We start from the raw sequence: 13,634 nt of genomic DNA on the forward strand, positions 1-13,634 counted from the left end.
CCTGAGAGGACAAAAGAACATAATAGTCCGCATAATGAGCTGCATAATGAGGGAGCTTCAGGTAACTGTGACTGAGAGCAACAGGGCAAAGGACATGTATTATATATTGTCTAGTAAATGCATCTTGATTTAAAAATGTTTAAATATTTAGACTAGAAACAAGACAAAATTGACTAAGAAGAGCTTTTTTTCTACATTTTTTTTGTACTTATTTTGTTTTTGAAAGTCTCATGCTAAAAATTAATTATAAATAATTAAAATTAAGATACAATCTTACGGAATTCACTTTAAAGAAAGCAATTCACTTTCTACAAAACAAAAAAATTAACTTTCTACGATATTAGCTCTATAAAACAAACTTTGGTATTAAATTAAAAAAATAACATTAGGCTATAATATTTAAACATCAATATGAAGCAAAATACGTTTGACTGGTACTATATTTATAGCATCTGAGCAGACATTTGCGAATAAAAGCTTTATTGATGTGACACTAGGCTCTTTTACCATAAACACGTTATAATCTGTCCAAAACAGGCCAAATAAATCTTGTTCTAAACAGTCTTGCGTGTATGACATTTAATGTTGCAACAGGATTCATATTTAAACGGTCTTTGTGCGTTTAATATTCACAGATGCTAACAGAATAAACTGACCTTACAATCCGCCCTGAATCTGTTGCTTTTAGAAATGACCAGCTTTTCATGAGGTGAATTATTGCTCAACGCGTCTCTGATCGATGTAGCTGAAGTAACGTTACAGCGCTTCACTAGATGTGTGTGTATGAGTTGATGTGGCATTAGCGGATAATGAAGTGGCTCGCGGGTGACTGACATCTCTCTCTTTTCACACAGATTACATAAACACAGAATATTTGTTTTTGATTTGGTTTACATTATTTAAAACCTGACATTTCAACGTTTCTTTAGACATATGTCTCATGTTTGTGAGACAAGTATTCACTGAATAACTGAATGAACGTCTTTGACAGAGAGACTGCAGATCGCGCATCATGTTTGATTTCTTGGTTTTGCAAAAAGCAAAATATTTTGTTTTTATTGTGACTACACAAAAAAAAATTATATTTGAGTTATTTGAGTCTCTTGGGCACTGGTAAGAAAAAAAGCGAGCCGATCGCCGACTCGAGGGGGTTAAAGGCCTGTTTTTCTCTTCCACACACACACACACACACACACACATCACCACCATCAGAACTGCACTGACATGAGCTTAACCTCTCACACACACACACACACACACACACACTAGAGTATGACGTTGCTTAGTGTGCACTTGTCTGATCTCACGTGTTGCGTTTCCAGGTTAAAGGTCTACGTCCACAGTCCTCAGGAGGACATCAGAGTCTTTCTGAAGGCAGAGCAGAAACAGCCCAACTGTCTCAGGTAAGAGACTGTCTGTCTGTCTGTCTGTCATAAAATGGCCGCCGATGGTCTTCATTGGCTGAACGTCGTCGGTTTTGCCCCGCCCTCAAACACTGTAGTTTAGACTGGAAGAGTTTGCTTTGGTGTTGTTCATGTCGAGTATGAGTAAACCAGAGTTAGTCCAATCACAACAGACTGGGACCATCTGACCAATCAGAGCAGAGCAGCTCTCAGAGAGGCGGGGTTTAGAGAGATGGAACTGTTTCAGACACTGTGAGGAAAGAGATGGGCGCTTCAGCCATTATAAATATGGTCCAAAACATGAGAAATGTTGAGATGTGATGTGTGTTATTTAGTCCAGATGATCCTCTAGCGCTAGAAGAATAAGACCAGTAAAAGTTTTAGGATCCTGTTGACGTTCTCTTCGCTTTAGGGCCGATCCTAACGCGTGACGTGTGTGTTTTTCGGCTTCCTGTCCTTGTAAATGCCACTCGAGTGATATGTGTGTGTGTGTGTGTGTGTGTGTGTGTGTGTGTGTGTGTGTGTGTTTTATAGTGTCTTTGGTAAGAACTTGAACATACCCAGAGATAACGGAGGCTTGCGATTGGCTGAAGCCCTCTCCCTGATTTATTCCTGCAAAATGCCTTATGGGAATGACATCACCGCTCATAAATTCCCCCGGAGTTACGCAGTCGGAGCGCTTTGGGACTCGTCAGAGAATGGTTTTGTTTTCCTGTCAGAGCCGTGTGAGAGTCGTAAAGCCTGAGCCTGAACTCCCGGATCAGTGGCTTCACACGTGGCTCAGAAGTTCACACACACCCCAGTTCTGGAGATGCTCTGACCCAACACAATCTGGCCCTTGTCAAACTCGCTCAAATCCTTACGCTTGCCCATTTCTCCTGCTTCTAACACATCAACTCTGAGGACAAAATGTTCACTTGCTGCCTAATATATCCCACCCACTAACAGATCATCAGTGTTATTCACCTGGTCATAATGTTATGGCCTGATTGGTGTGTCTGTACTGTATTCACACACACACACACACACACATACACACATCTGTAATTTCATTTTCTGACAGCTCGCTGGTTTTTATGATTGAGTGTTTGTGCACAAAAGAACATGAGATTAAAATGGATCTGATTCTAGAGTCGCTCGGCTAATGACTGTTTTCCACTTAAGAGATGTTTGTGTGAACAAACCTGTGGTCCAGAGTCTCACACACACACACACACACACACACACACACACACACACACACACACACACAGAGACGCACAAACTCACACACAATCACACACACTCAGTCACACTCACTCACACACACATACACACATACACTCTCTCTCTCTGTCACACACTCACTCTCTGTCACACACACCATCTCAGTCAGTCTCACACACACACACACTCAGTCAGTCACACACACACTCACTCTCTCACACACACACACTCTCTCTCTCTCTCTCTCTCTCTCTCTCTCTCTCTGTCACACACTCACTCTCTGACACACACAATCACACACTGTCACACACACTCGCTCACACACACACACACACACTCTCTCTCTGTCTCACACACACACACACACACTCTCTCTGTCACACACACAATCTCACACACACACACACACACTCTTTCTCTCTCTGTCACACACTCACTCTCTGACACACTCGCTCACACACACACACAATCTCACACACACTCAGTCACACACACTCTCTCACACACGCACACACACTCTCTCTCTGACACACACACAATCACACACACTCAGTCACACACACTCAGTCACACACTCTCTGACACACACACAAACACACACTCTCTCTGACACACAATCACACACACTCAGTCACACACACACTCGCTCACACACACACACACACACACACACTCTCTCTGACACACACACAAACAAACACTCTCTCACACACACACACGCACACACTCTCTTTGACACACTCACTCACACACACACACACTCTCTCACACACTCAATCACACACAGTCAGTCACACACACTCGCTCACACACACACACACACACACACACTCGCTCACACACTCTCTCAGACGTGTGTGTGTGACAGGTGTATCACAGGAGCTCTTCTCCTCAGATCTGTGATGTTGTTGTTGTTGTTGTTGTTGTTGTTGTTGTTGTTGTTGTTGTTGTTGTTGTTGTTGTTCACACCCAGTGTGTGTGTGTGTGTTGTGTTCCTCGGCCTGAGGTTTGGCTCTCTTCGGCTTGTTTTCCTCTGGTCTTTGATTGGTCCTGGGAAGCAGAATGAGCGTGTGAGGCTGTGTTGACGCGGGTGTGTGTGTGTGTGTGTGTGTGTGTGTGTGTGTGTGTGTGTGTGTGTGTGTGTGTGTGTGTGTGTGTGTGTGTGTGTGTGTGTGTGTGTGTGTGTGTGTGTGTGTGTGTGTGTGTGTGTGTGTGTGTGTGTGTGTGTGTGTGTGTGTGTGTGTGTGTGTGTGTGTGTGTGTGTGTGTGTGTGTGTGTGTGTGTGTGTGTGAGGAATGGGCCGCTGATTTACGAGGCTCTGCTACTCATGATCCGCTGATGTCATGCGGGAGAGAGGGCGGCGTTTGCTAAAGCCGTTGCTGAGTGAGTTTCCAGCCGCGAGTGAGATTAGCCTCCGGTCGGCTTTAATGGAGCCAAGACGAGACGCTTCCTCTCACACCTCCAAACATGAGGAGGAAGATGATGATGATGATGATGATGGTGTGTTTTCTGCAGGTTTCTGGAGCTGGACCTGAGGAAGAGTCTGCAGGAGAACCTCATGCACAAGACCATCGTGGAATTCCCAGAAGTCTTTGTGGTTCTGAAGCAGCACAGCCAGGAGTTCCTCGCTCACATCCCGGGTACAAACACACTCCGAGGCGCTTCTGGACACACACACACACACACACACACACACACACACACATTGATACTGTACACACACATATACACACACACTGATACTGTACACACACACACACACACACACACACACACTGATACTGTACACACACACACACACTGATACTGTACACACACACACACACACACACACTGATACTATACACACACACACACACACACACAAACACACACTGATACTGCACACATCAATATATCAGACATCACAAGCGGAAAACGTTTTATTGATTCATTCAAAATTAATTGCATAATTTTTTTTGCGTATGGAATATTCTTGGGTTTTTAAATCATTTTGAGCAATATTTTTAACTACTTTACTGCAAAATGTTAGTTATTGATTTTAATTTTATTCATGTATTCTATGTTCGATGTATTAAAAATTATATTATTAATTACAATATTTTAAACGAGAAATCTTTTTAGGTTATTAAGTAATAATTAAGTAATAATTTGCTTGACAACTCATAATTTTATTATTATTCTTGCAATTACTAAAAATTTTCAGTATTTAATTAATATTAGATGTTTAAATAATCACATATTGTGAATTAGTTTTTTTTATAAATCATAATAATTTTTGCATATTTATAGAGCATTATTCCCCTTTATTTTTTTACTTTTTTAAGTTAAATACTTTGAAAATGTGTAGTAATTGCTAAAATTATTTAGTTTTTAATTAATATTAGGTGTTTAGGTAATCATATATTATTAATTATGAATTATATCCATTATGTTTTTTATAAATCATAATCATTTTTGTATATTTATAGAGCATTACCCCTCATTTAAATAGTTTAAATATTTATATTATTAATATAAAATTATATTATTAAATGATATTTTGCTTGAGGGAGATTTTTAGGTTTATAAACAATTAATATATTTTTATAGCATTATTGAGCCCTTATTTTACTTTTAATTCTAGCAATTACAAGTTTTCATTTAATTAATATTATATGTTTAACTATCCATCCATCCATCCATCATCTTCCGCTTATCCGGGGCCGGGTCGCGGGGGCAACAGTCTAAACAGAGATGCCCAGACTTCCCTCTCCCTAGCCACTTCCTCCAGCTCTTCCGGGGGAACCCTGAGGCGTTCCAAGGCCAGCCGGGAGACATAATCCCTCCAGCGTGTCCTAGGTCTTCCCCGGGGCCTCCTCCCGGTGGGACGTGCCTGGAACACCTCCCTGGGAAGGCGTCCAGGAGGCATCCGAAATAGATGCCCGAGCCACCTCAGCTGACCCCTCTCGATGTGGAGGAGCAGCGGCTCTACTCCGAGTTCCTCCCGAGTGAGTGAGCTTCTCACCCTATCTCTAAGGGAGCGCCCAGCCACCCTGCGGAGAAAACTCATTCCTTTCGGTCATGACCCACAGCTCATGACCATAGGTGAGAGTAGGAACGTAGATTGACCGGTAAATCGAGAGCTTTGCCTTACAGCTCAGCTCCTTCTTCACCACGACAGACCGGTACATCGACCGCATTACTGCAGAAGCTGCACCGATCCGTCTGTCAATCTCCCGTTCCATCCTTCCCTCACTCGTGAACAAGACCCCGAGATACCTGAACTCCTCCACTTGAGGCAGGAACTCTCCACCCACCTGAAGCGGGCAAGCTACCCTTTTCCGACTGAGAACCATGGCCTCGGACTTGCAGGTGCTGATTCTCATCCCAGCCGCTTCACACTCGGCTGCAAACCGTCCCAGTGCACGCTGAAGGTCCTGGCTCGAGGAAGCCAACACGACAACATCATCCGCAAAAAGCAGCGACGAAATCATGTGGTCCCCAAACCGGACACTCTCCGGCCCCTGGCTGCGCCTAGAAATTCTGTCCATAAAAATTATGAACAGAACCGGTGACAAAGGGCAGCCCTGCCGGAGTCCAACATGCACCGGGAACAAGTCTGACTTACTGCCGGCAATGCGGACCAAGCTCCTGCTCCGGTCGTACAGGGACCGAACAGCCCTAAGCAGGAGACCCCATACTCCCAGAACACCTTCCACAGGATGCCACAAGGAACACAGTCGAATGCCTTCTCTAAATCCACAAAACACATGTGGACTGGTTGGGCAAACTCCCATGAACCCTCCAGCACCCTGGAAAGGGTATAGAGCTGGTCCAGTGTTCCACGACCGGGACGAAAACCAGACTGTTTCTCCTGAATCCGAGGTTCCACTATCGGCCGAATTCTCCTCTCCAGTACCCTGGCATAGACTTTCCCGGGGAGGCTGAGAAGTGTGATCCCCCTATAGTTGGAACACACTCTCCGGTCCCCCTTCCTGAAAAGAGGGACTAACACCCCGGTCTGCCAGTCCAGAGGTACTGTTCCCGACCGCCATGCGATGTTGCAGAGGCGTGTCAGCCAAGACAGCCCCACAACATCCAGAGACTTGAGGTACTCAGGGCGGATCTCATCCATCCCTGGAGCCTTGCCACCGAGGAGCTTATTAACCACCTCGGTGACTTAAGCCCGGGTGATGGACGAGTCCACCTCTGAGTCCTCAGCCACTGCTTCCTCAACGGAAGACATGTCGGTGGGATTGAGGAGATCCTCGAAGTATTCCTTCCACCGCCCGATGATATCCCCAGTTGAGGTCAACAGGTGCTCATCTCCACTGTAAACAGTGTTGTTAGGGCACTGCTTCCCTCTCCTGAGGCGTCGAACGGTTTGCCAGAATGTCTTTGAGGCCAACTGATAGTCTTCCTCCATGGCTTCACCGAACTCCTCCCAGGCCCGATTTTTTTGCCCCCACGACCACCCGGGCTGCAGTCCGCTTGGCCTGCCGGTACCGGTCAGCTGCCTCCGGAGTCCCACAAGCCATCCAGGCCCGATAGGACTCCTTCTTCAGCTTGTCGGCTCAGCCAAACGTTCCCAACAGACCCTCACACTACGCTTGGGTCTACCGAGTCTGTCCAGCTTCCTCCCCCGCCATCGGATCCAACTCACCACCAGGTGGTGATCAGCAGTGTTGGGCACGTTACTTTAAAAAAGTAATTAGTTATAGTTACTAGTTACTTCTTACAAATAGTAACTGAGTTAGTAACTGAGTTACATCATTATAAAAGTAACTAATTACCAGGGAAAGTAACTAATGTGTTACTTTTTATTTTCTTCAAATGTTCAAATATATCAAATAACTTGGATGCCCCCAATATTAAATATGTTAAATGAATGAATTGGACACTAAATAGAATAAATTATTATTATAAAACATTGTACATTAATGTACACTATTGTAATGTTGCTGTGGGACAATGTGAGACACCTATCAAATTCAAAATATTATTGTAAATATTATCAGTAGACCTACTATAGTGTACATATTGTGTAAATATTATCAGTAGACCTACTATATAGTGTAAATATTGTGTAAATAGTATCAGTACTTCTTTACTACTCCTCTGGTAGTGGAGCTCACGTTATCACCTGGGTTTTTAGCCAATAATGTTGTGGCTGTGATGATGTGAGGCTTCATTAGATTAGAATTACTTGCCACCGACGTGGATAGACTCTTTCTTCCTGGGCATAAGCTGCACGTTACATAAACATTCTTACCTTTCACCTCAACGAGGGAAAAGTAGCGTTTATACTTTCAGTTTGCGAAAGCTACCATTGAAGTCGTTGGACTGCCATCGCTGACTGTGCATATGCGTGTGCGTCATAGGTGTGTGTGTGTGTGTGTGTGTGTGTGTGTGTGTGTGTGTGTGTGTGTGTGTGTGTGTGTGTGTGTGTGTGTGTGTGTGTGTGTGTGTGTGTGTGTGTGTGTGTGTGTGTGTGTGTGTGTGTGTGTGTGTGTGTGTGTGTGTGTGTGTGTGTGTGTGTGTGTGTGTGAACTCAACCTATCAACCTCAACCTTGTGTCCCACCCACCAATCATCATCAGTTATGTGTACCACCCAACCCACCCACCAACACGCATGGCCGGTGCACGCGCGCACACACACACACACACACACACATGCGCGCGCGCTGCAGGTCCGACTGACAGAGAGCCTGTTCGGATGAAAACCGCTTCAATGAGCTCAATTATAGTAACGCCGCATTTCTTTTCCTCAGTAACGCTAACGGCGTTGTAACGGAAGAAACAGTAATTCGTTTGATTACTCGTTACTGAAAAAAGTAATACCGTTAGTAACGCCGTTTATCTATAACGCCGTTATTCCCAACACTGGTGATCAGTTGACAGCTCCGCCCCTCTCTTCACCCGAGTGTCCAAGACATATACGGCCGGAGGTCAGATGAGACGACCACAAAGTCGATCATCAATCTCCGGTCTAGGGTGTCCTGGTGCCACGTGCACTGATGGACACTCTTATGCTTGAACATGGTGTTCGTTATGGACAAACCGTGGCTAGCACAGAAATCCATTAACAGAACACCGCTCGGGTTCAGATCAGGGGGGGCCGTTCCTCCCAATCACGCCCCTCCAGGTGTCACTGTCACTGCCCACGTGGGCGTTGAAGTCCCCCAGTAGAACGACGGAGTCTCCAGTCGGAGCACTTTCCAGCACCCCTTCCAGAGACTCCAAGAGGGCCGGGTACTCCGCACTGCCGTTCGGCCCGTAGCCACAAACGACAGTGAGAGACCTATCCCCGAGCCGAAGCCGCAGGGAAGCGACCCTCTCGTTCACCGGGGTGAACTCCAACACATGGCGACTGAGCTGGGGGGCTATAAGCAAACCCACTCCAGCCCTCCGCCTCTCACCATGGGCAACTCCAGAGTGGTAGAGAGTGCGTCCTCTCTCAAGAAGTGTGGTCCCAGAGCCCAAGCTGTGCATGGAGGTGAGCCCTACTATCTCTTTTCGGTACCTCTCGCACAAGCTCAGGCTCCTTCCCCGCCAACGAGGTGACATTCCACGTCCCTAAAGCCAGATTCTGTGTCCAGAGATCGGGTCTTCGGGGGCCTCGCCTTTGACTGTCGCCCGATCCACTATGCACCGGCCCCTTACGCTCCCTCCTGCAGGTGGTGAGCCCACAGGAGGGCGGCCCCACGTCACTCCTTCGGGCTGAGCCCGGCCGGACCCCATGGGGGGAGGCCCGGCCACCAGGCGCTCGCATACAAGCCCCAACCCCGGGCCTGGCTCCAGGGTGGGGCCCCGGCTGCACCATGCCGGGCGACGTCACGGTCCTTGGTGTAATTGTCAACATAAGGGTTTGTGAACTGTTCTTAGTCTGGCCCGTCACCAAGGACCTGTTTGCCTTGGGAGACCCTACCAGGGGCATATAGCCCCAGACAACATAGCTCCCATGATCATTCGGGTACTCAAACCTCTCCACCACGATAAGGTGACAGTTCAAGGAGAGCTATGTTTAACTAATAATATATTATTAATGATAAATTACATTTTAATTGCTTTTTTTTTTTTATATAAATCGTAAACATTTTTGCATATTTATAGAGCATTATTTACAGCTTAATTTATTTTTTAAAGTTAAATACTTAAAATTTTAGCAATTGCTACAAATGTTCAATATTTATAAATATTAGATGTGTTAAAATAGTGATAAATTATATTATTAATAATATTTTGCATGAGGAACATTTTTTAGGTTTATAAATAATTTTGAGAAATATTTGCATAATTTTTAAATATATTTTGAGCATTATTTACATCTTATTTTACTTAAGTTAAGTCAGTATTTAAGTCATCATATATTATTAATGATCAATTATATGAACTATAATGTTTTCTATAAATTATTTTTTAAAAATCATATTTGTAGAGCATTATTTTGCATTATTGATTTAAATATTTATTATTTGTAATGTTTTTATTTATTTAAATGTTTTTTTTTTATTTAATCAGATTTAGTTAGTCTTTTGCCAGAATTTGTATTATTTTAATCATGTTTTTATTTATTTGTTTAGTTATGTATTTATCCTTTAATTAAATAAATGTATTTGTATACGTATTAATTTAAATTAAATTATCTTATTTATAATGCTTTTATTTATTTAAAGCAACATTGTTTTATTTTTAATCTTATTTTTATTATTTATTTTTTTATTAGAATTTATTTATATTATTTTAATCATGTTTTATTCATTTATCATTTTAATTAAATATATAATTATATATTGAAATTAAAAATATTTAAATATAATTACATATTGATTTAAATACATAATAAACTATATATTAAACGTCAGATTGGTGCATATGGTTAATATATTTATGCTCAGGCCCCTGTTATGCAGATGTAATCAAGCGTCCATCATGCTCTTCCTCTCTTCTAGAGCGACCCCGTGCCGCCCAGTGTGAACCGCCCTCACAGGCTCCTGTGCTGAAGAGGTCAAAGGTCATCCCTGAGGATGAGGAGCTGGAGGACGGAGAGCTGCGGAGTGAAGAGGAGGAGGAGGAGGAGCAGCATCATGAGGAGGAGGAGCTTCATGAGGAGGAGGAGCTTCACAACACAGAACCTGGACTTCCTGACCTCAGTCAAACCTGCATGAGTTCATCATGTGATCAGTCACATGACACTGAGTAGAGCAAACCCTGACACTTCTTGCAGAGAAAGCCACATCTGTGCAGATGTTACACCAAAGTTGATAAGCCTGACGATGACATCAGGGGTTGTTGCCGTGACGACAGATGTTTTGAGCGGCGTGCTCATGGAGACGGACAAACGCACAAACATTTCTGCGAAGGTCCCGCTCTTGCACAACTGGTGAATTTCTGATCTGTTATCCTCCTCAGTTATGCTGAATATGATCTACTGTTTTATATATATAATAAAATCATTAGAGCTTATTTAGTGCCTCAGGACTGATGTGTTTCACACACACTGCATTTTATATTTCATGCTTGTTTTGCAGAGTTACGGCAAACACACTCTAAAATAATGCTGGGTTAAAAACAACCCAAGTTGGGTTGAAAAAGGACAACCCCAGCGGTTGGGTTGTTTTAAAGGGTAACTAAACCCCTGCTCAGAGCTTAACTCCACCCACTGGCAGCGGAGACAGAGGGATGAACCGAGGGCGGGGCTGAGCGGAGGGCGTGCACCTGAGACCCGCAGTGACGGATTGATTGACAGCTGTCAGACTCGCGAGTCACAAAGATGGAGAATGACTGGAGTGACGCCAGCTTTGCAACAGAGCGGTCATTTCTCCTACCTTCACCTGAAGTGGAGGAGGCTGGACTGTCTGTAGACACAAACCCGGAGCCTTATCAATGCGAGCCGCTGCTCAAACTGCGTTAAAGGGTTAGTTCACCCAAAAATGAAACTTCTGTCATTAATTCCTCACCCTCATGTGGTTGGACACCCGTCAGACCTCCGTTGAGGTCACAAATGAAGATATTTTAGTGTAAATCTGATGGCTCTGAAAGGCCTCCATTGGCTCAATGCACTTTACACTCTCAAGACCCTTAAAAGACACTAAAGACGTCGATACAAAGTCCATCTCACTACAGTGGCTCTACAATAACTTTATGAATCGGCGAGAATAGTTTTTGTGCGCAAAAAAACCCCTAAATAACGACTTATATAGTGATGACGATTTCAAAACACGGCATCATGAAGCTTCGAAGCGTTATGAATCAGTGAGTCGATTCAGCAGTTTGAATCGCCAAATTTCAGCAGTTTGGCGGTTTGATACGCGATCCGAATCATGATTCGACTCACTGATTCATAACGCTTCGAAGCTTCATGATGCCGTGTTTTGAAATCGATCATCACTATGTAAGTCGTTATTTAGGTTTTTTTTGCGCACAAAAACTATTGTCGCTGATTCATAAAGTTATTGTAGAGCAGCTGTAGTGAGATGGTCTTTGTAACGACGTCTTTAGTGTCTTTTAAGGGTCTTGAGAGTGTAAAGTGCCAATGGAGGCCTTTCAGAGCCATCAGATTTACACTAAAATATCTTCATTTGTGTCTGAAGATGAACGGAGGTCTTACGGGTGTCGAACGACATGAGGGTGAGTAATTAATGACAGAATTTTCATTTTTGGGTGAACTAACCCTTTAACTCCCGATGCCGATGATGCTAGTGAAGCAGCAGCGCAAGAGAACTGACCTGATCTATGAACAGTCAAATCCTTACACTGAATGCCACTAAAAATAGATCAGATATCTGATATACATACGATTTTCATTCAAATTAACTGAATCAGCGCAGCAGCGCAGGACCAATAAGTTCAGACCTAAAAGCCTACTATAAACAGATTTCCTCAAATAAGTTAGACTATATACACCAGCATGTTACGGTATTGTTGTCCGTTACCGCGGCAACCACTTGTGTGTCAGGATTTGAAAGAGCGTCTCATGTATGAAAATGATCTGTACACATGACGGGCGGCAATAATATCGCAAGAAAAGCCTGACGTGTACTGACAACTGCATTATTTAACCGTATTTTTTTCAATACAATGTTAAAGCAAGTGTCAAGTCAGTTTCATTCATAATGATTCTACAGTTCATACTGGAGTGAAGCCGTTCTCATCATGTGATTGGGGGAAACATTTCTGAGGGCGTGGTGAGCTCGTGCCAGGGGCGCGGATAGTGAGCCGTTGGAGGTACCATCATACGTCACGATGACCTACAACGTCCAATAGGAAAATTCAACTGCAGTAGCCACTGTTCAACCTTAAGAGGGCAGCACTTTGACGGTTTTACACCATATTTTATAGAATTAAAACACTTTATACTCAAATGTCAAAACATTTACTCGAATCAATGAACAGCATTAATAAAGCCCCAGTATTACAGATCATTAACTAAAAAAAGTTGGTTTAGGGTTTAGTTACCCTTTAAGCAAACATTTAACCCAATCACTGGGATAAAACAACCCAATCACTGGGATAAATATAAAATCCGCTGGATAAATCAACCCAACCCCAATCACTGGGATAAATATAAAATCCGCTGGATAAATCAACCCAACCCCAATCACTGGGATAAATCAACCCAACCCCAAACACTGGGATAAAACAACCCAACCCCAATCACTGGGATAAAACAACCCAATCCCAATCACTGGGATAAAACAACCCAACCCCAAACACTGGGATAAAACAACCCAACCCCAATCACTGGGATAAAACAACCCAATCCCAATCACTGGGATAAAACAACCCAACCCCAATCACTGGGATAAAACAACCCAACCCCAATCACTGGGATAAAACAACCCAACCCCAATCACTGGGATAAAACAACCCAACCCCAATCACTGGGATAAAACAACCCAATCCCAATCACTGGGATAAAACAACCCAACCCCAAACACTGGGATAAAACAACCCAACCCCAATCACTGGGATAAATCAACCCAACCCCAATCCCTGGGATAAAACAACCCAACCCCAATCACTGGGATAAAACAACCCAA

The 13,634-nt window shown here is 43.7% G+C and overlaps 1 protein-coding gene across 2 annotated transcripts in view; it reads left to right on the forward strand.

Moving 5' to 3' along the window:
* The window catches only part of znhit6 (zinc finger HIT-type containing 6), a 51,719-nt gene extending 40,589 nt beyond the window's left edge, over nucleotides 1-11,130 (forward strand). Inside the window, exons 8-10 of one of the 2 annotated variants that reach the window (XM_079801806.1) lie at nucleotides 1,323-1,403; nucleotides 4,125-4,249; nucleotides 10,545-11,130. In XM_079801806.1, the coding sequence (XP_079657932.1) occupies nucleotides 1,323-1,403; nucleotides 4,125-4,249; nucleotides 10,545-10,795 (457 nt within the window). In that variant the 3' untranslated portion in view covers nucleotides 10,796-11,130. Of the gene's footprint in view, nucleotides 1-1,322; nucleotides 1,404-1,937; nucleotides 2,581-4,124; nucleotides 4,250-10,544 lie in introns of those variants that run through there. The other variant, XM_079801807.1, reaches the window with a different exon arrangement.
* Nucleotides 11,131-13,634: the final 2,504 nt, after the last annotated feature.

This window comes from Gobio gobio, assembly GCF_949357685.1.
Source record: "Gobio gobio genome assembly, chromosome: 21".
In the NCBI taxonomy this organism is placed as follows: Eukaryota; Metazoa; Chordata; class Actinopteri; order Cypriniformes; family Gobionidae; genus Gobio; species Gobio gobio.